General features: G+C 42.5%; 1 protein-coding gene across 1 annotated transcript in view; it reads right to left on the bottom strand.

The window, feature by feature from the left end:
• Positions 1–20,764, bottom strand: part of LOC144594955 (endonuclease V-like) — a 75,627-nt gene that overhangs the window by 52,730 nt on the left and 2,133 nt on the right. Inside the window, exons 2-5 of the mRNA XM_078401897.1 lie at positions 17,676–17,847; positions 12,483–12,617; positions 10,168–10,207; positions 5,882–5,994 (exon numbers count right to left, since the gene is read on the bottom strand). Of these exons, the coding sequence (XP_078258023.1) occupies positions 5,882–5,994; positions 10,168–10,207; positions 12,483–12,617; positions 17,676–17,847 (460 nt within the window). The remainder of the gene's footprint in view (positions 1–5,881; positions 5,995–10,167; positions 10,208–12,482; positions 12,618–17,675; positions 17,848–20,764) is intronic.

Below are 20,764 nucleotides of genomic sequence, written 5' to 3'. Positions count from 1 at the left end.
CGCCTGGGCAGCTTGCAGCCCAGTGGTATGAACATTGACTTCTCCATCTTTAGATAGTTCCTCTGTCCCTCTCTTCCCCTCCCCCTTCCCAGATCTCCCACTGTCTTCCTGTCTCCACCTATATCCTTCCTTTGTCCCGCCCCCCTGACATCAGTCTGAAGAAGGGTCTCGACCCGAAACGTCACCCATTCCTTCTCTCCTGAGATGCTGCCTGACCTGCTGAGTTACTCCAGCATTTTGTGAATAAATACCTGGGAGGCAGGTATGCTCACAATGTTTAAGAAGCTTCTACATGTATTTGAAACGTCATGATGTTGAAAGCTTTGGCCTGGATAGAGTGATGTGGAGAGGATGTTTCCGCTAGTGGGAGAGTCCAGGACTAGAGGCCATAGCCTCAGAATTAAAGGACATTCTTTTTGGAAGGAGATGATGATGAATTTCTTTAATGAGTGGGTGGTGAATCTGTGGAATTCATTGCCACAGGCAGCTGTGGGGGCCAAGTCAATGGATATTTTTAAGGTGGAGATTGACAGATTCTTGATTGGTACAGGTGTCAGGGGTTATGGGGAGAAGGCAGGAGAATGGGGTTAGGTTGGAGAGATAGATCAGCCATGATTGAATGGCGGAATAGACTTGATCGGTCGAATGGCCTAATTCTACTCCTTTCACTTATAAACTTTGGAGTGAATGCTGGTGCAGGGAATTGGCACAGCCACGTATCGATGTAGGCATAGAAGATGTGTTGAAGAGGCAGTGTCTTCTATGACTCAAAGGCAAAGCAAGTGTGCAATATCGATATGGTTGGGCACCATATGCTACCTCTGTGTCCCAGTTTGCAAAATCCACGCAAAAATGTAAACTAAATAACGATCTTGCTCACAACCGTTGACACAGTATATTCCAAAGAAAGCTGTAACGTGAGCATTCCACTGGAAGCGTATGCCTGAACAATATGTTGATTCAAGTGAGACACCAAATCTTGGCAACAGGTTGTGAGTTGTCATGAACGATGACAGTGCAGTGCAATTTCAGTCGGAAAAAGGACAGAAAAATTCTTAACGAAATAAGTAGAATTGAAATTGGTTCATTTTTTTTAGCTTAGTTTATAGATACAGCGCGGAAACAGACCCTTTGGCCCACCGAGTCCGCGCCGACCAGCGATCCCTGCACATTAACACTATCCTATAGGCACTAGGGACGATTTACAATTTTACCAAAGCCAATTAACCTACAGACCTGCACGCTTTTGGAGTGTGGGAGGAAACCGAAGATCTCGGCGTAAACCCACGCAGGTCACGGGGAGAATGTACAAACTCTGTACAGACAGCGCCCGTAGTCAGCGCCCGTAGTCAGGTCTCCGGTGTTCAAAGGCAGCAACTCTACCGCTGCGTCACCGTGCCGCCCATAATCAGAAATGGATTAGATTTTATGTTTATAAATAATATATGAGAAATCAATTCGTTTTATAGGATCTTGTGAAGATTTATCTGGAATATTTTAATCTTCATTCGGGATTCCTTTCATTGGCAAGTGGCAAATACAATCCAATCATTGGGAGAAGTATGGAGCTGCATCCAAACTGCAGTAAAATTAGTTTACTGTCGGCTTTCGACAACAAGAAATAATTAGTTGTGATGGAGCGTTTGGGAAGTTTACATTTTAACAAAATAAGGAAAATTTGGCTGAGGAAAGAGTCCATTTCATGCATTTGTTTAAAAATACTTTAGAAATACTATAGAAATACTTTTCAATGCATACATCTGTGAAGGATTAGAGAAGAACACACTGGGGACAATTTACAATTATACCAAGCCAATTAACCTACAAACCTGTACGTCTTTGGAGTGTGGGAGGAAACCGGAGATCCTGGAGAAAACCCACGAGGGAGACGGGGAGAACGTACAAACTGCGTACAGACAGCACCCATAGTCAGGATCAAACCCGGGTCTCTGGCGCTGTAAGGCAGCAACTCTACTGCTACACCACCATGCTGCCCTAGTCCTTAGTCCTAAAACTTTAATAGCTTTACTGCCCTTGTCTCCCAATTTCTGTGACTAGTTATCGTCTGTTGTTATGCATATGCTTTTTTTCTTACAATTTGTCAGTGGACAGTGGGTGGTATTTGTACCATTCCTTAAAATAATGGATAGATAACTCTTTCTGAAATAAAACATTGTCTGTCAAAGGGTGATGAATTAAGCCCTGCAATCTTCACTTGGCATGTAAGAAAGCAATTCAGGTTGGCTGCAGGTTCATGCTACTGCTGATTAAATAAATGCTTCTCTCTGCACTGGTTGGTGCAGTTTTATCCAGGGTTGTCCCTGGAAGTGATTTGATGCAACATGGGAAATATGTTCTGGAGAAAACGCATTTTTATTCCCAATCGGTAAATCTAATCAATGTTTTTTAAATGTTGCAGTTGGCACACTGGTAAAACAAATATGTCGTCAGACATGTCTAAATGATAGCATATTCACCTCCGAGAAGTCAGAAGTGGATGTGTTCAAGCTATTCACTTTGATTTAGATATACAGCGTGGAAACAGGCCCTTCAAGCCACCGAGTTCGTGTCAACCCCATACACTAGTTCTATTCTACACACTAGGGACAATTTACAGAAGCCAATTAACCTACAAACCTGGAATGTCGCAGGAAACCAGAGCACCCAGAGAAAACCCACATGGTCACAGGAGGAACGTACAAACTCTGTACAGACAGCACCCATAGTCAGGATTGAACCCAGGACTCTGGCGCTGTAAGGCAACAACTCTACCGCTACGCCACTGTGCCCCTGTATTGTTGAGTACTTGCCCTATACTGATGTGTTTTCCTATCCACTGAGATGCACTTAACTTTACCTCAGCTATTCAAGGTCTTTATTTCCTTCTGGAAAATTAATTTAATATAAACACCTGGATCCTCCAAAACAATAGAACATAGAAAACGAACAGCAGGGGAATAGGCCCTTCAGCCCATAATGTCTGTGCCGAATGGTGGGACTGTCATATGTTGAAAGACTGGAGCGACTAGGCTTGTATACACTGGAATTTAGAAGGATGAGAGAGGATGTTATCGAAACGTATAAGATTATTAAGGGGTTGGACACGTTAAGAGGCAGGAAACATGTTCCCAATGTTGGGGGAGTCCAGAACAAGGGGCCACAGTTTAAGAATAAGGGGTAGGCCATTTAGAACGGAGATGAGGAAAAACCTTTTCAGTCAGAGAGTTGTGAATCTGTGGAATTCTCTGCCTCAGAAGGCAGTGGAGGCCAATTCTCTGAATGCATTCAAGAAAGAGGTAGATAGAGCTCTTAAGGATAGCGGAGTCAGAGGGTATGAGGAGAAGGCAGGAACGGGGTACTGATTGAGAATGATCAGCCATGATCAAATTGAATGGCGGTGCTGGCTCAAAGGGCCGAATGGCCTACTCCTGCACCTATTGTCTATTGTCTATTGCCGAACATAATGCCAGTCTCTGATTTCCATACTCCAATCACGTTTTATGATTACATCTATCACAGCCAGCCGATGATGAAGGAAGATAGACACAAAGTGCTGCAGCAACTCATCGGGTCAAGTAGCATCTCTGGAGAAAAAGGGGATTGTACGTTCTCCCCGTCTCCACGCTGTATATCTAAAGCCTAAAGTTCTTTGTGTCTCCAAATCCAAATATACCTGGATAACAGTGAAGCTGAATTCAAAGGTTTCATTTCATAACCCAAATTGAATTCTCAAAAGGATAATCTGCAAGTCGAATCAGTAGTAAAGAAAGCAAACGCATTTATTTTGAGAGGGCTTGTGTACAAAATCAGGGATGCAATGCTGAGGCTCTATAAGGTGCTGGTCAGGCCGCATTTGGAAAATTGTGAGCAACGCACATTGCCGCACTGGTGGGTAAGGCTAAGCAGCGCCTTTACCACCTTAGACAACTGAGGAAATTCAGAGTGTCGCTGAGGATCCTTCATTGCTTCTACTCTGGGGCTGTAGAGAGCATCCTGTCCGGCAACAATACAGTCTGGTTTGGGAACAGCTCTGCCCAGGACAGGATGGCCCTGCAGAGAGTAGTGCGTTCGGCAGAACGCACCATGGGAACTACACTCGTCCCCCTGCAGGACCTATACATCAGGAGGTGTAGATCCAGAGCAAGCAAGATCATGAGGGACCCCTGCCACCCCAGTAACGGACTGTTCCAGATGCTACGGTCAGGCAAACGCCTCCGCTGTCACGCTGTGAAAACGGAGAGGATGAGACGGAGCTTCTTCCCACAGGCCATCAGGACTGTCAACTTTGATAACCCCAGAGACTAAATTTTTGTCGACACTTTTTGTGCTATGTTTAGTAACTTATTAACTTTATTTATATGCTGTAACTGTAATTATTTTTGTGCACAACCCGCAGGCATTGCCACTTTCATTTCACTGCACATCGAGTATGTGTATGTGACAAATAAATTTGACTTGACTTGACTTGACTTGAATTTTGGGCACCATATCTGAGGAAGGATGTGCTGGCTCTGGAGATGATCCGGAGGAGGTTTACAAGATGGGCTGAACGGCCTAATTCAACTCCTATCACTTACAATTTTATGATAACCCAAATAGGGACTGTTTAAAACATTGTTTCCAATTTATTTTGCGGTTCTATTTGAAGATGAGGTACCAAATGATGACACACTTACAGTCTGGTGATGGAAAAACAGGAAGCTATGGATTTTGAGCCACAGCCAGTGTAGAAATTGGAACCCAAATTATGTTTAGCATTGAGGAGCAAGGAAACAGTGCCCAGCCCTTGCAACAGACTGATCGCAACCTTGTGTGAGAAAACGTGACATTTATTTCTGCAGTTTGAAGACCACAGGCACGGTCTAGAGAACGTTAGAAGATTTCTTCATTTCTTATATTCACAGAACAAACTGAAAAACTGCAGAATGATTATATTATTAATGTTGGTGCCAAAATCCTTCCTTCAGTATTTGGATTTATTGTTCCTTATGGGTGTCTGCGCTGTCACTCTTTGCAACAAACTACTTGCTTCTGCACTGCTTCTGGGGCTATAACAAATGTGAGAGTCAGATTGAATTCAAATTGAAATTCCTGAATGGATGGTCTTAGGATATCCAAGTTCAGTGCTGTGACAATGTGTGTAGGAAGGAACTGCAGACGCTGGTTTACACCGAAGATGGACTCAAAAAGCTGGAGCAACTTGGCGGGTCAGGCAGCACCTCTGGAGAAAAGGAATGGGTGACGTTTCGGGTCAGGACCCTTCCTCAAGATTAGGATAGGAGAGTTAAGCTCACGATGGCCCTGCAAGCATCTTATAGAAACATATAAAATTCTTAAGGGGTTGGAGAGGCTAGATGCGGGAAGATTGTTCCCGATTTTGGGGAAGTCCAGAACCAGGGGCCACAGCTTAAGGATAAGGGGGAAGTCTTTTAGGACCGAGATGAGAAAACATTTCTTCACGCAGAGAGTGGTGAGTCTGTGGAATTCTCTGCCACAGAAGGTAGTTGAGGCCAGTTCATTGGCTATATTTAAGAGGGAGTTAGATGTGGCCCTTGTGGCTAAAGGGATCAGGAGGTATGGAGAGAAGGCAGGTACAGGTTACTGAGCTGGATGATCAGCCATGATCATATTGAATGGTGGTGCAGGCTCAAAGGGCCGAATGGCCTACTCCTGCACCTATTTTCTATGTTTCTATGTAAGCATGAAATGGTCCCGACCCGAGACGCCACTTATTCCACTTTTTCTTTTTCTCCAGAGATGCTGCCTGACCTGCTGAGTTACTCCAGCTTCTTGTGCCTATCGCTAGAACTGTAACAAGTTGATTCGTGTGATAATTCAATGCCGGGCGCACAGGTGTGCATTGGATCGTTGGGACCATTACCTTTTCTTTCAGCAGCTGCTTTTCTTCCAGCCCGTCCACATGCAGGAGGTTCTTGGCCACCCCAATGCAGGGCAAATCTGTCAGGACACCCAAGTGGCAGGCAACGCCGAATTCTGTTGGCCGATCACACAAAGGTAATAATGAACATTGAATTCTGCATAGCCCCCTTTTTATTTGTGGATTACAGCATCAGAATATTAATCTGATTTATACAACACTGAGAGATGTCCCAGCCAGTCCCTCTCAGTACACGTTCTCTCATCCCCACCGTTTTGCACACATTTTTCACTGTATATCTTTGAATCTTTTATATCTTTTAAGTGGCGCAGTGGTAGTGCTGGTGCCTTACAGAGCTCGAGACCCAGTTTGATCCTGACCACGGGTATTATAGAGTCATAGAGTCTCACAGCGTGGAAACAGGCCCTTTTGGCCCAACTTGCCCACACCGGCCTACATGTCCCATCTACACTAGTCCCACCTGCTTGCATTTGGCCCATCCCCCTCTAAACTTGTCCTGTCTCAATGTTTCTTAAACGTCGCAATAATACCTGCCACAACAACCTACTCCAGAAGCTCATTCCATACATCCACCAAGCTTTGTGTGAAAAGGTTACATCTCAGGTTCCTATTAAATCTCCCCCCCCCCCCCCCCCCTCACCTTAAATTGTCCATATGGAGTTTGTACGTTCTCCCTGTGACCATGTGGGTTTTCTACGGGTGCACCAGTTTCCTCCCATACTCTCAAGACACACAGGTTTGGCGGCTAAGTGGCTTGGTAAAATTGTAAATAGTCCCAAGTGTGTATAGGATAGTGTTAATATGTAGTGATTGCTGGTCGACGCGCACTCAGTGGGCATGTTTCCGTGCTGTATCTCTGAACTAAACTGAAACTCAGCAGGTCAGGCAGCATCTCTTGAGAACATGGATAGGGGACCTTTTTGGTCGGGACCCTAACTCAGACTGATTGCAGGGGGAGGGAGAAAGAAAGCTGGAAGAGAAGGGGGGCAGGACAGAGCATAGCCGGTAATAGGTGAACACAGGTGAGGGTTGTGGGAGGGGGGTTATGAGGGGCAGATTGTTGGGCAAAGGCCAGAGATGAAAAGACAGGGTGTGAGCCCAAATAAAGAGTTGCGAATTGTGAAGCTCGAGGATGGAAAACTTGCAATTTGTGAGGCTTACGAAAGTTACGCAGGTAGAGGGGGAGGGGAGAAAATGGTGCACGGTCAGCCAGGGTTTAGGAGAGGGGAGGGGGTGCCTTGGGGGAGAAGGGGGAAGGGTGGGGGTTTGCCGTATATAAACCAAAGATCCCAAGTGGTCCCATCGTCTGAACATACTCTCCTCACTAAAGATTTATGTACATACACATCAGCTGCAGCTCCTTTAACATTTAGTTCATATTGTCGTTTTCCCAGTCTCACTAAAATACTATCAATGTGCTTCCAAATTAACCAAAGTAATTATATATCAGACTAACAAGTCATGTCGCTGTAAGTCTTGAGGAGAACATTAAGGTGGCTCATTTGCTGTCTCAGTAACAGTAATAAAAGGCAAAGTAAAATGGTCTTTATGTGTTTATTGTGTTTGCATGTACATTAGTAACAGGGTGAATCACTATGGCCTTCAATTGCAATCAAAACAGCATTACAGGAAACACAGAGGAGTTCTGACTTTTGCAATCAGATGAAAATCCATGTACATTGCTTGTCTTTTCCAAGAACAATCACTTTGTTCTTGGAAACAAAATGACATTTGGTGCATTTTATCTTTCCCCCTTCCCAGTTCTCCAACCAGTCTGACTGTCCCTGATTACATTTTATCTCTGTTTGCTTTGTTGTTACCTTCTGCTAGCTAACAATGATCTATTCTACATTTTCCATGATCTCCACCCCCTTTGATGTCTCATTCTCATACCCTACACTTCCTTATCTCTGTATCTCCCCCTCCGTGACTCTCAGTCTGAAGGAGGGTCTCGACCCAAAACGTCACCCATTCATTCTCTCCAGAGATGCTGCCTGTCCCGCTGAGTTACTCCAGCTTTTAGTGTCGATCTTCTGTGCATTTTATCTGTTTAGTTTAGTTTATGTTTAGAGATAAAGCATGGAAACGGGCCCTTTGGCCCACCGAGTCCACGCCGACCACCGATAACTCTCCTGAATAACTTCCATTAGGAAGCAACTGCAAGTTGCACAGAGAGAAAAAAAACACCTGCAGAATCCAGCCCAGCAAGGGTTGAAAGTTAATCTTTAGTGGAGGAACACCTGCAGCCAATTGTAACCTATTTAGTTTAGTTTATATTTAGAGATACAGCATGGAAACGGGCACTTCGGCCCACTGTGTCCACACTGACCATCGATCACCTGCTCACACTAGTTATCCCGCTTTCACATCCACTCCCTGCACACCGGAGACAGGGACAGTTTCGTCCCAGCTGTTATCAGGCAACTGAATCATCCCACCACAACCAGAGAGCAGTGCTAAACTACTATCTACCTCTCTTTGGTGACCCTCGGACTATCCTTGATCGGACTTTACTGGCTTTACCTTGCACTAAACGTTACTCCCTTATCATGTAACTATGCACTGTAAATGGCTCGATTGTAATCATGTATTGTCTTTCTGCTGACTGGATAGCATGAAACAAAAGCTTTTCACTGTACCTCGGTACACGTGACAATAAACTAAACTGGACAATTTTCAGAGGTCAATTAACCTATACATTTGCACGTCTTTGGAATGTGGGAGGAAACCCATGCGGTCACGTGGAGAACGTTCAAACTCCGCACAGACAGCACCCGAGGTAAGGATCAAACCCGGGTCTCTGGCGCTGTGGGGCAGCAGCTCTGCCAGCTGCGCCACTGTGCTACCCTCAGTGTGTTTGCCTATAGTGGCAGGGTGAATCACGATAGCCTTCACTTGCAATCATAGCAGCATTACAGGAAACACAGAGGAGTTCTGACTTTTCAATCAGATGTCGATCCATGCACATTGCTTTCGTTTCCAAGAACAATCGCTTTGTTCTTGGAAACAAGATGACATTTAAAAATAATATGCATTTTATCAGTTCGAGGGAGATCCACTAACTGAAGCAGCATTTTTTCCCAAGACACTGGGGCTTTGAAACGCTTGCAATTGGAATTTTGGTAATAATGTTAAAAAGGGAATTTACTCTGATTATGTATTTTCATTAGACCTCGCTTCTTTTAAACAGAGACCTTTACACTTGTTCTTTTCTTTTAACATTTTGTGACATTCTCCACACTTCCCAGTTCAGCTTCATATTCCCACCTCCACTTTGATAAAGCTGACTGAGATGAATATTGATTTCTCTAACTTCAAGTAACCCTTGCATTCCCTCTCTCGCTGTCCCACCCTCACCCAAGTCCTCTTGCTAATTTCACCATTTGTATTCCTTCTTTATCACCTCGTCCCCAGCCAACAATGGACCATTGTGGGCTCTACCTTTTCTGAGTCGTCGATGCAGGCTCTGCTTCGTCGTGCACCTTCCCATATCTCTAGGGTCCCCCTTCTTGACTCTCGGTCTGATGAAGGGTCTCAACCCGAAACGTCACCTGTTCCTTTTCTCCAGAGATGCTGCCTGACCCGCTGAGTTACTCCAGCATTTTGTGTCCACTTTGATAAATTTGTGTCACTTTCTTCCTTCTTACTGAACCAGCCTACCGCAGGGGGGCCTTGTTTAAAGGCTTTAATAAAGTCCATCTAGGCAACATCCACTGCCCTATCGTCATCAGTCATCTCTGTCAATGGCCCAGCAATCTCCTCCCTCGCTTCCCTCAGTATCCTGGAATAAATTTGTGATAATTTTGAATAAAAATGTGTTGAAATTGATTGAATCTCAGCATGCAGTGTCCGATGAAATCATCTAAGTGAGCTGTACAAATAAAAGATTATATTTTTCAAATTAACATCTAGAGCATCAAATACTCTAGATGCACATGAATGTAACACCCATGCACGCCTCTAAAACGTTATCCCTCTAAACCTTTCGTATCTATCCATTGTCCATGTGTCTGCCTCCACTTCTTCCTCTGGGGGCTCGTTCCACATGCCCAAACCCTATGTGTGAAATCATTGCCCTTCAAGTGCATACGAGATCTCTCTCCTCTTAACTCAAACCTGTGCCTCCTACTCTGGGAGAAAGATTCTGTGCATTCACCCTATCTATCCCCCCTCATTACGTTATACCTCTCTACTGTTGTAGGCAAGGCCTGTGTGGATTAATGTCCAATATAATCACAAATAAATAATAACTAAAAAGTTTAAAATACCTCGGTGATGCAACATTCCATTTCCATCAACAAAAATGACCTGGAATATTAATAATATTAAATAAATATATTTATAAGGCACTCAAAATTGTATTAGTATCTATTAAAACGCATAAGAAAAAAGCTTGTAGAATCGGAATATGGAAACAAAATTTGCTTCAATTATATTGAAGTTCAAGAAAGTTTTACCAGAATTTACGCTGCACGTCTAATCTCCTTTTGGAGTCATTTTAAGCAGAGTCATTTCACTCTTTAATCACTACCCTAGCAATACTCTGTGGATTTTAAAGCATTTTATCACAAATGCGGGAGGAGTGGGGGGGGGAGTGGGGAGGTGGAGTGGGGGAGGGGAGGGTGCTGCACCAATGCAGGAGAGGTTTAGGGCCAACTTGGTCTAGTATATTATTAAAATTAACATGTTAATACTGCGGCTCCCTTCAATGGATTCAGCAATCTTCAGGACTTGTCAATAAGCAATAACACTCGGTCACGAATCATTTCTTAAAACTTCAAAGAGCATTATAAAATATCTACATCAAATAACCAAAACAGCTGCACATCACAGAGAGAGACTTAAAGTAAATATCATTACCATCTATATTTGTTGTAAATTATGACACTGAAACTAACCCAGTTTCAGGTTCAAGTGATATTCCTGAGCCACTAAATCTTTCTTCTTGTATCTGATCACGTTGCAATAATTCTTCAATTAAATTAATGTTATCCAATTTTTTTTTCCTGCTATTTTTGCTTAAAGCACGATGCATCCTACATGGCTATTCCCACCCCTGCCAAATTAAAAGCAAATTAGTACTAATCGTATACACAAATTTAAATTGTTTTAAAAACGTAGGCAGGTAGAGTTGATATCTGCAAGCTTGAGTGTATTCTAAAAATTTGCAAAACTCAACTTTTAATTATAAAATGATGTGCTATATTTTGATCACTGAAAGGATGATGCAAGACGAATGGAAACGGGTGACAGACTGTGAGAAAGATAGATATCAATTTGATGTTTTGCATGAATTTCCAAAGATTAAGCGTTATTCTGGAATTCATATATCATCGAAAGTAAAATTAATAAAATGTGTTTTTTTTAAATGCTTTGGAATGCATTGTGGTTGTGATTGTGGTTACTGTTCTGAGAAGACACCATCAGTCTGAAGAAGGGTCCCGACCCGAAATGTCGCCTATCCTCATTCCCCAGAGATGCTGCCTGATCCGCTGAGTTACTGCAGCATTTTGTGCCCTTTTGGTTTAACCAGCATCTGTGGTGTCTGATGAAGGGTCTCGATCCAAAACGTCACCTATTCCTTCTCTCCAGAGATGCCGCCTGACACGCTGAGTTACTCCAGCATTTTGTGTCTCTCTGCACTTCCTTGTATTTTTTATGTAAAATCCAAATTGTGTACAAAGAAAAGCAAGCAGCAAAATCAACACCAATTTGGTTAGATGTTTCCTGTCAGATACACATTGATCTATGAAACATATACTTGCACTGAATTTGGTTCTGTTCCCTGTGAATTATCAAGATCTAAAACCATAAGAAAGATAGCTATCAATTTGAGGTCTGAATGAATTTCAAAATGACCTGCTGAATTTACTCCAGCACTTTGTATCTTTCTTCATAAACCATCATTTACAGTTCCTCAAGTGTTCAATCAATGTTTAATGTGTAGGACGCTGGTTTACACCGGATAGACACAAAATGCTGGAGTAACTCAGCGGATCAGGCAGCATCTCTGGAGAGAAGGAATTGGTGATGTTTCGGTTCGATACCCTTCTTCAGATGGTTCTTTATTGGTTCTTTATTGTGACATGTGCAAAAGCACAGCAAAAGGGCAATTCACTGGATGTTTTCAAGAGAGAGTTAGATTTAGCTCAGGGCTAACGGAATCAAGGGATATGGGGAAAAAGCAGGAACGGGGTATTGATTTTGGATGATCAGCCATGATCATATTGAATGACGGTGCTGGCTCGAAGGGCCAAATGGCCTACTCCATCACCTATTTTCTATGTTTCTAATTCTTTTCTTACATACAGTCCAGTAGAGTATTGCCATGCCTAAGCACAATCCATGATTTGCAAAGTGTACAGAAATTGTCCGAGCCCACATGCAGGACTCAAGACACCATTTTCAAAGTCCAGTCCACGCTCAGTTCTTTATGTGCGGTAGACTAAATGCACCGGTTGATTTTAAAAATGAAACTATACAACTTCACCATGATGTAAACAAAGAAACCATGTTAAAGAAGTCAGCTTCAGGCAATCTGAACAAGGACCATATCTGTACGAACATGTGCTCTTTATTTTACCTGAGGGAGAAGACTTGGGTCTTTGTGTTGAAGTCTTCTCACTGCTTCTTCCAGGAAGGGTGCCTCCCGGAAAGCCAAAAAGCCTGGGATATAAGGGGCATTGAGACAAACCATCCGGCATTCCTCATAGATTACCTGAGCAATGTGGAAAAAATAACAATTGATGAACACTAAATTTTTGATTAAATGTGACATTTCCTGCATTTTTTTTAATGTGCACACATAGGCACATTCATTTTTGCCTAGTGGTCTTCAATCATTGAAGGACGAGTGACCAATGGTTTGAGGGGCCACGTTCAACAAATGTGGATTTAGGTTTATTATTGTCACGTGTTCCGAGGTACAGTGAAGGGCTTCGTTTTGCATGCTATTCATTCAAATCAGGTAATACTTTACATAAATCCATTCAAGCCAAACACAAGTACAGTAAACAGAGCAAAGGGAAAATGGAGTGCGGAATAAAGTTTGACCAATGTAGCATAGCAGTTGCAGTGTCTGCTATGACTTAGGTTGGAAAACCGGGACTGTACCCTAGCTCATGGAAGGATTGTGTAGGAAGGAACTCCAGATGCTGCTTTACACCGAAGGTAGACACAAAATGCTGGGGTAACTCAGTGGGTCAGCCAGTATCTCTGGCTAAAAGGAATAGGCGATGTTTCGGGTCGAGATCCTTCTTCAGACTAAGAGTCACCGAAGAGAGATACAAGATGCAGGAGTAACTCAGCGGGTCAGGCAGCATCTCTGGGGAAAAGGAATAGATGTCGTATCGGGTCGAGACCCTTCTTCAAACTGAGAAAGATCTTGACCCAAAACGTCACCTATTCCTTTTCTCCAGAGATGCTGCCTGACCTGCTGAGTTATTCCAGCATTTTATGTCGATCTTCTACCTTATGGAAGGACTGTTCAGAAGTGTGATAACAGAGGGGAGGGGAGGCAACCAACAGTGTCAGAAGCAATGGTCGTTCGCAATTTTAAACATAGATGTTTATTACTTCCCATTTAAAATTAATTCTCTTTTCTATGTCAAGCATCAGCTCCATATGGGCAAGAATTAGGCACTCTCTTTCATCTGTATTACCTTGTAGGATACAGTATGTTTGACAAAATGTTGGTTATTCCATTTCACACTATATTTTTTCATTAAATCATGAAAAATCTTCACTAAAGAGATGATCATAATAAAAGGGAGACAGCAAAGTACGTAAATGCAAAATAAAAGCTGGAAATATCAATCATCATCTGGAAGTCGTGAGGTGTGAAATCCTCAATAAAATTTCAGAGCTCATCTGTTAACTGCTTCTATTTTTTTTGCTCTTGAGCTAATCATTTACAGAATTTTTTTTAAATCTAAGGTAATTGTCTTGCCAAGGCATGATTGAAATATGTGGTAGATGTTTCCAATGTGACTTGCTCTGAACTTTAACATTGTCTGGAATTAAATAGAAAGATAAATAATTTGAACTGAAATTATTTTGAAATTAAAGTCAGCTCTTATTTTGTAATTACTCACATCCGTAAATTGGAACAAACAGTTTCCATGGAGACCAGTAAAAGAAAAATTACTGAGAGCATAAAAATTGTTCTAACATTTCTAAATTTGGCGCCATCTGCTGCTAGATCAGATATAACTGGAGATTTAACTGTATAATCATGATATAACTGTCTAAAGACCCTGTCGGAAGAAGGGTCTCGATCCGAAACATCACCTTTTCCTTTTCTCCAGAGATGCTACCTGACTCACTAAGTTACTCCAGCATTATGTGTCTATCTAAAAGAAAATGGAGATGTTTTGATTGATTGAAAGATAGACGGAAACAGGCCTTTCGCCCCACCAAGTCTACGCTGACTATTGGTCACCCGTTCACACTAGTTCTATGTTATCCCACTTTCACATCCACTCCCTACACAAGAAAAGCAATTTACAGAAGCCAATTAATCAACAAACTCGCATGTCTTTGAGACCGGAGAACCTGGAGGAAACACACTTGCAGTCAGAGGGAGAACATGCAAACTCCACACAGACAATAGGTACAGGAGTAGGTCATTCGGCCCTTCGAGCCAGCACCACCATTCAATGTGATCATGGCTGATCATTCTCAATCAGTACCCCGTTCCTGCCTTCTCCCCATACCCCCTGACTCCGCTATCCTGAAGTGCTCTATCTAGGCTCTCTCTTAAAAGCATCCAGAGAATTGGCCCTCCGCTGCCTTCTGAGGCAGAGAATTCCACAGATTTACAACTCTCTGACTGAAAAAGACATCCGAGGTTTGGATCAAACCCGGGTTACTGGCACTGTGAGACAGCAGTTACATACTGTGTGTTGATACCACTGGTCCCTGGGAAACACACCATTTGATCTCCAAGTTGGTACGCGCATTTATACTATCACAGTAATGTTCAATTATAAGTTATTATTTATGAAAATAAGAAAATTGCTGGAAAGACAAAGGGTCTTTAACCAGAAAAGTTCAGTTTCTTTTTCCACAGATGCTGACTGACTCTGTGAGTGTTTCCAGCAGTGTCTATTTTCTTTAAGTTGCATTCTTTGTCCCCCCCCCCCCCCTTGAGTCTTTCTCAAGAAAAAAAAATCACATTTTCAAGATTTTTGTTTTGAACAGATGTTTGATTCATTTTCATCCTGGTTTATAGCTCGCCAACAATGTTTTTCATCTTCTCCCTTTCTTAGCATCTCAGAATTATGTGTGTACAGCCTGAACAAACTCCTCCCACGCAATACAAAGAGACAAACAGCAGTACGGTCCGATTCTGAGAGTCTGTCAATGACCCTGTTCAATGAATTTATTTTGTCATATTTTCTTGTCCCCACACGGGTAAAAATTAGCATGGCAACTGCATGCCCTTGCACTGGATATGTTAGAGCAGTCATTTGTGAAATATTATTTTTCTGCAAATAATAACAATCAGCTAGTGAGCTGATGCTGGAAACATCTCAGAATGACAGCTCCTGCTAGGATTAAATGTATGTCCCATTTGCATCCACTCTCTCTGTTTCTGATCATCAATCTCATCCCAAACATCTCTGAAGCCCTCGGTCTTTCCAGTATTCAAACTGCTGTATTGATCAAATGAACAACAAATTGCTGCTATAGTGGTGTGCATTTGTGTTCAGTTGTACGCTGTAAGAACAACTCATGAGACAGGTCACTGAAAATGATATCTTTAATTGTCCATATATAATTTATGTACCATACAGTTCTCTACCATGCAAGCAGGTTCAGCACATTATTTTGGCGGCTTCTCTTGGATTACAATAAAATGATTTAGTTAACAATGCTGGATGTAAAGATGTAGACACAAGGAACTGAAAATGACACAAAGTGGTGGAGTAACTCAACAGGTCCGGCAGCATCTCCGGAGGACATGGATAGGCGATGTTTCAGGTCAGGACCTTCTTTAGACTGAGGCTCCATGTCCTCCACAGATGCTGCCTGACCATTTGAGTTCCTCCAGCACTTTGTGTTTTACTCATGACATGGATAGGCGACATTTTGGGCCTGAAAAAAGGATCCCAACCCGCTGACCTTGCCCCTCTGCCAGACCCACTGAGTTACTCCAGCACTTTGTGTCTTTTCTGGATGTAAAGAAGCCTGGCGCAAACTGATTTCAATCTTATCAGAGATAAAGTATCACTCTAAATATTTCATATATAAAACATTCATTAAAGGACACAAAGAGCTGGAGCAACTCAGGAGGTCAGGCAGCATTTCAGGAGAACATGAGTAGGAGACCCTTCTTCAAACTGCAGAAGGATCTCGACCCAAAATATATTCAATCCATGTTTTCCAGATATTAACCAGCATTTGCTGTTCCTTGCTTCTACATGAAACACTCATTGTCTTATTAGGACAATCTGCTACTCCATCTGACAAGCCATAAGGAAGGTTTGCAAAGTCAATAGGTAACTCTAACTGTTCTAGTAGTTATCTCGGTTGCTTACACAGCAGGAAGCTGATGGGCTGAATAGGAACAGTAACGGGTAGCAATGACAGGTAGCTGCAGCAAACTAACAATGCAGGACTTTTTAATCAATGTCTCAGCAGCTCAATATTTAAGTGTTAATACATCCAGTGCTATAATTCTGGCTGGGAAGTTCAATGTACAGCACAGGACGTTTTCACAGTTTAAAAAGCAAACGTAAGCTTCTCTGCTCAACGTGCAACTGTTAAAACTCAGGGAGGACTTTTTACATCTTCATATATTATACCTCTCATAACCCAACACATCAGGGAGGCATGATAATGATTCTGGCTAACGGTCATTGGTGAAACTATCACTTAATTAGTACCATCATCTAAATTTACTCATTTCACCTAAGGCTGTCGACATAGAGGAAGTAGATTAGTAAGGCACTCATAATACCCTGATTGCTTATGGTGTCTATACACAAGATTAGGTGGTTAAAAATTGAACATGACATAGGTTTAAGGTGAGAGGCTTCATGTTCTCCACAGATGCTGCCTGATCCTCTGAGTTACTCCAGCACCTTTACTCAAGATTCCAACATCCGCAGATCCTTGTGTCTCCTTTTCTTCATGTTAGTCACTTCTTACTTTCCCCATTTGCTTTCGCAGCTTTATCCTGACCCTTCCCATCATTTTTCGCCATCTGTTTCTCCTCTTGTGAAGGGCATTGGGATGTTCACAATGTTAAAATATTTCTTTATACCTGTACCTGTAAAAAAAGTATTTAAAATATTGCTATGGGACCTGCCTCAACAACCTCCTCTGGCAGCTTGTTCCATATACCCACCACGCTCTGAGTGAAAAAGTTGACCCTCAGATCTTAAACCTCTGACACATTCCATTTTTACCACATAATCTGGAGCGTGGTATAGACACCCATAAGCAATCAGCGTATTTTGAGCAGTAAGGAACTACAGATGCTGGTTTAAACTGAAGATAGACAAAAACCTGGAGTAACTCAGCAGGTCAGACAGCATCTCTGGAGAAAAGGAATACGTGATGTTTCGGGTCGAGACCCTCCTTTGGAAGCGGAGTTACTCCAGCTTTTTGTCTATTTTCAGCGTTTATTGAGTGTGGTACTTATCTGGTTCCTGAAGTGACATAAATCGCTATCACAACAGTGAACAGGACTGTTTTTTGCAAAGGTTGTTAACACACTGTTCGTACATGAAGCAGTTACAATCTTTTCAGGTTTAATGTTTTATTTTACCTCAAGATCAGGATAACTGAGAACCACTAATGAAGCACAAGCATTAACCTCATCTTCTTTGATGAAGGATAAATCCACCCCTCCGACCCGCTCCAACCCTGCAAAGTCTTCATTGCTCTGCCAGTCCTCAGTATTGTGGTCAACCATCTGCTTTTTCAGTTCCACCTGCTGGCTGTCAGAAGAAAGTCAAAATCAGTATTTAAGCAATGAAGCCACACAGTAAATAATTGTTTGTTTTACCAATGACCGTTAGCTAGAATGATGATAATTAATTTAATCAAGCATTAAGCATTTAGAACGTGTCAAAATAGTGAGGCATTGCTGACATTGACTAGAAAAGTCCTTGCGACAATGCTTGAATTTTCGCGCATTGTCAATCAGGCTGAGGTATCATACGGATTATTCTCATTACACACTTAGAAAAGTAGCCTTCATTCATTTTGTTTTACCAATACACATGCAGTTTTACAAATACACACTGTGATTGACTTTTAACTGCCTCTGAAACAGCCAAATAAGCCATTCAGTTCTCGGGATAGAAAATAAATGCTGGACTTAATATAACATAGAATAGTGCAGATAGACACAAAAAGCTGGAGTAACATAGCGGGACAGGCAGCACCTCTGGAGCGAAGGAATGGATGATGATTCGGGTCGAGACCCTTCTTCAGACATTTGAAGAAGGGCCTCGACCCGAAATGTCACCCATTCCTTCTCTCCAGAGATGCTGCCTGTCTCGCTGAGTTACTCCAGCTTTTTGCGTCTATCTTCGGTTTAAACCAGCATCTGCAGTTCCTTCTTTCACATAGAATAGTGCAGCACGGGAACAGGCCCTTTGGCCCACAATATCTGTGCCAAACATGATGACATGATCAACTAAACTCACCTGCCTGCACTTGACGCATATCGCTCCATTTCCTGCATACCACGTGGCTATCCAAAAGCATCTTAAAAGCCACTATTGTATCTGCCTCCACCACCACAGTGCGTTATAGGCACCCATCAATGTCCTTATAAAATACTTGCCTCACACATCTCCATTAAACTTTGCTTCCCTCACCTTAAAGCTATGCCTTCTCGTCTTTAGCACGGACATCCTGAGGGAACTAATAGGCTTGGATCGAGTGGATGTGGAGAGGATGTTTCCACTCATGGGAGCGTCCAGGACTAGAAGTCATAACCTCAGAATTAAAGGACATTCTTTTAGGAAGGAGATGAGGAGGATTTTTTTTTAGTCAGAGGGTGATGAATCTGTGGAATTTTTTCCCCACAGGGGGCTGTAGAGGCCAATTCAGCAGATATTTTTAAGGCAGAGATAAATAGATTCGTGATTAGCACGGGTGTCAGGGGTTATGGGGAGAAGGCAGGAGAATGGGGCTAGGAGGTAGATCAGCCATGATTGGATGGCGGAGTAGACTTGATTCTTATTCCTTATGACCTTGATATAGAAAGTGCAACTGGGATTAAGTAAGATTGTGGGAATACAAAAGCTCAACAGAAAAAGGAGAAGGAACATACTATCCACCCCCTGCCTCATCAAGGAGCACTGTCGTGGCATTTTACATGGATCCCATATTGACCTCTTAAGTAAGCTGACCTTAACTCCCAAGTGACAGGTTGCCCTACTCAGACAGCAATTCACAAAAATTTGTGTAGGGATCTCTGCAAGGTTAACTGGGTTGGGAGTGACTTTGCCACATGAGGTGTCTGAATCGATGCCCAGTCACCCATCTTGTTTTGTCCTATTTCTCTCATAGTAGTTATGACATAACAAAAGTTGCATACTAGACAGCTTCTGAGGGCATTTAAGAGGCAACACATAGTTTTTCCTAAATTTAAAGCCAATTTTCATAGTTATACCCACTCATCTAATTTGTTAGACAAAAAATGCTGGAGTAACTCAGCAGGACAGGCAGCATCGCTGGAGAAGGAATGGGTGTGATGTTTCAGGTCGAAACCCTTCTCCAGTCCGATGATGGGTCTTGACCTGAAACATCACCCATTCCTTCTCTCCAGGGATGCTGCCTGTCCCTCTGAGTTACTCCAGCATTTTGTGTCTATCTTCGGTGTAAACCAGCATCTGCAGTTCCTTCCTCCACATCTAATTTGTTAGCTTAATCTATGACTGAGAACTAGTTATTAAAAGGAGCTGGCTATTTAGCTCTATGCACATTCTGCAGGATGATCTCTTGTTGCCATGTGGCACCCATTTAAAATTTGGCCCAGCTAAAGCATTCTTTCAAAGTAATTTATTCAGTTTTTTATTTTTCAGGATCTGGGCTTCACTGACATGGCCAGATTTTCCCAACGGCCAGATAGGTCCAGACTCATTATTGATCTTCCAACAGCTGAGTGGTGCACAGGTCACTTCAGTGAATAGTTGATTGACCATGTGGTGGGGCTAGAGTCACATATAATCCAGACCAGTTAACGGTGGCAGATTTCCTCCCCCAAAGGATTTTAGTAAATAAGATTAAACTTTCAGAATTTATTTCTGTGGTCAAGAATTATTTGATCTCTTCCTCAAAATTCCAGATTATTTACTGAATTTAAATTCGAAAAGTCTCATGGTGGGATTTAAATTCATTTTCTGGATTGTTACTCGAGCTCTTATCCTCTGGTAGTTTAACCACTGTTCCACCACTGAAAGAGTACTGTTTCTCCTGAGAACAGGAAAATATTTTGTGGACAAAATAAAAGAAGAATCCATCACAAAATATATGAATCCAAATTTCAGGGGGAAAAAAACCCCACAAGAATGCCAGGGAGACTGCACAAATTAACATCAAGATCCAAGGATTAGGAAGTTCGGCATGTCCCTAACAACTCTCCCCAACTTATACAGAGGCACTATAGAAAGCATTTTATCGGGATGCATCACAGCTTGGTTTTGGAACTGCTCCATCCAAGACCGCAATTGCAGCAAATTGTGGACACAGCCCAGGCCATCACACAAACCAACCTCCCTTCCTTTGACTCCATTTATACCACACGTTGCCTCGGCAAGGCCAGCAGCATAATCAAGGATGAGTTGCAACCTGGCCACTCCCTCTTCTCCCCTCTCCCATCAAGGAAAAGGTATCGAAGTG

Source organism: Rhinoraja longicauda, chromosome 6, assembly GCF_053455715.1.
Source record: "Rhinoraja longicauda isolate Sanriku21f chromosome 6, sRhiLon1.1, whole genome shotgun sequence".
NCBI lineage: Eukaryota > Metazoa > Chordata > Chondrichthyes > Rajiformes > Arhynchobatidae > Rhinoraja > Rhinoraja longicauda.
This window is presented reverse-complemented; position numbering and strand designations above follow the sequence as displayed.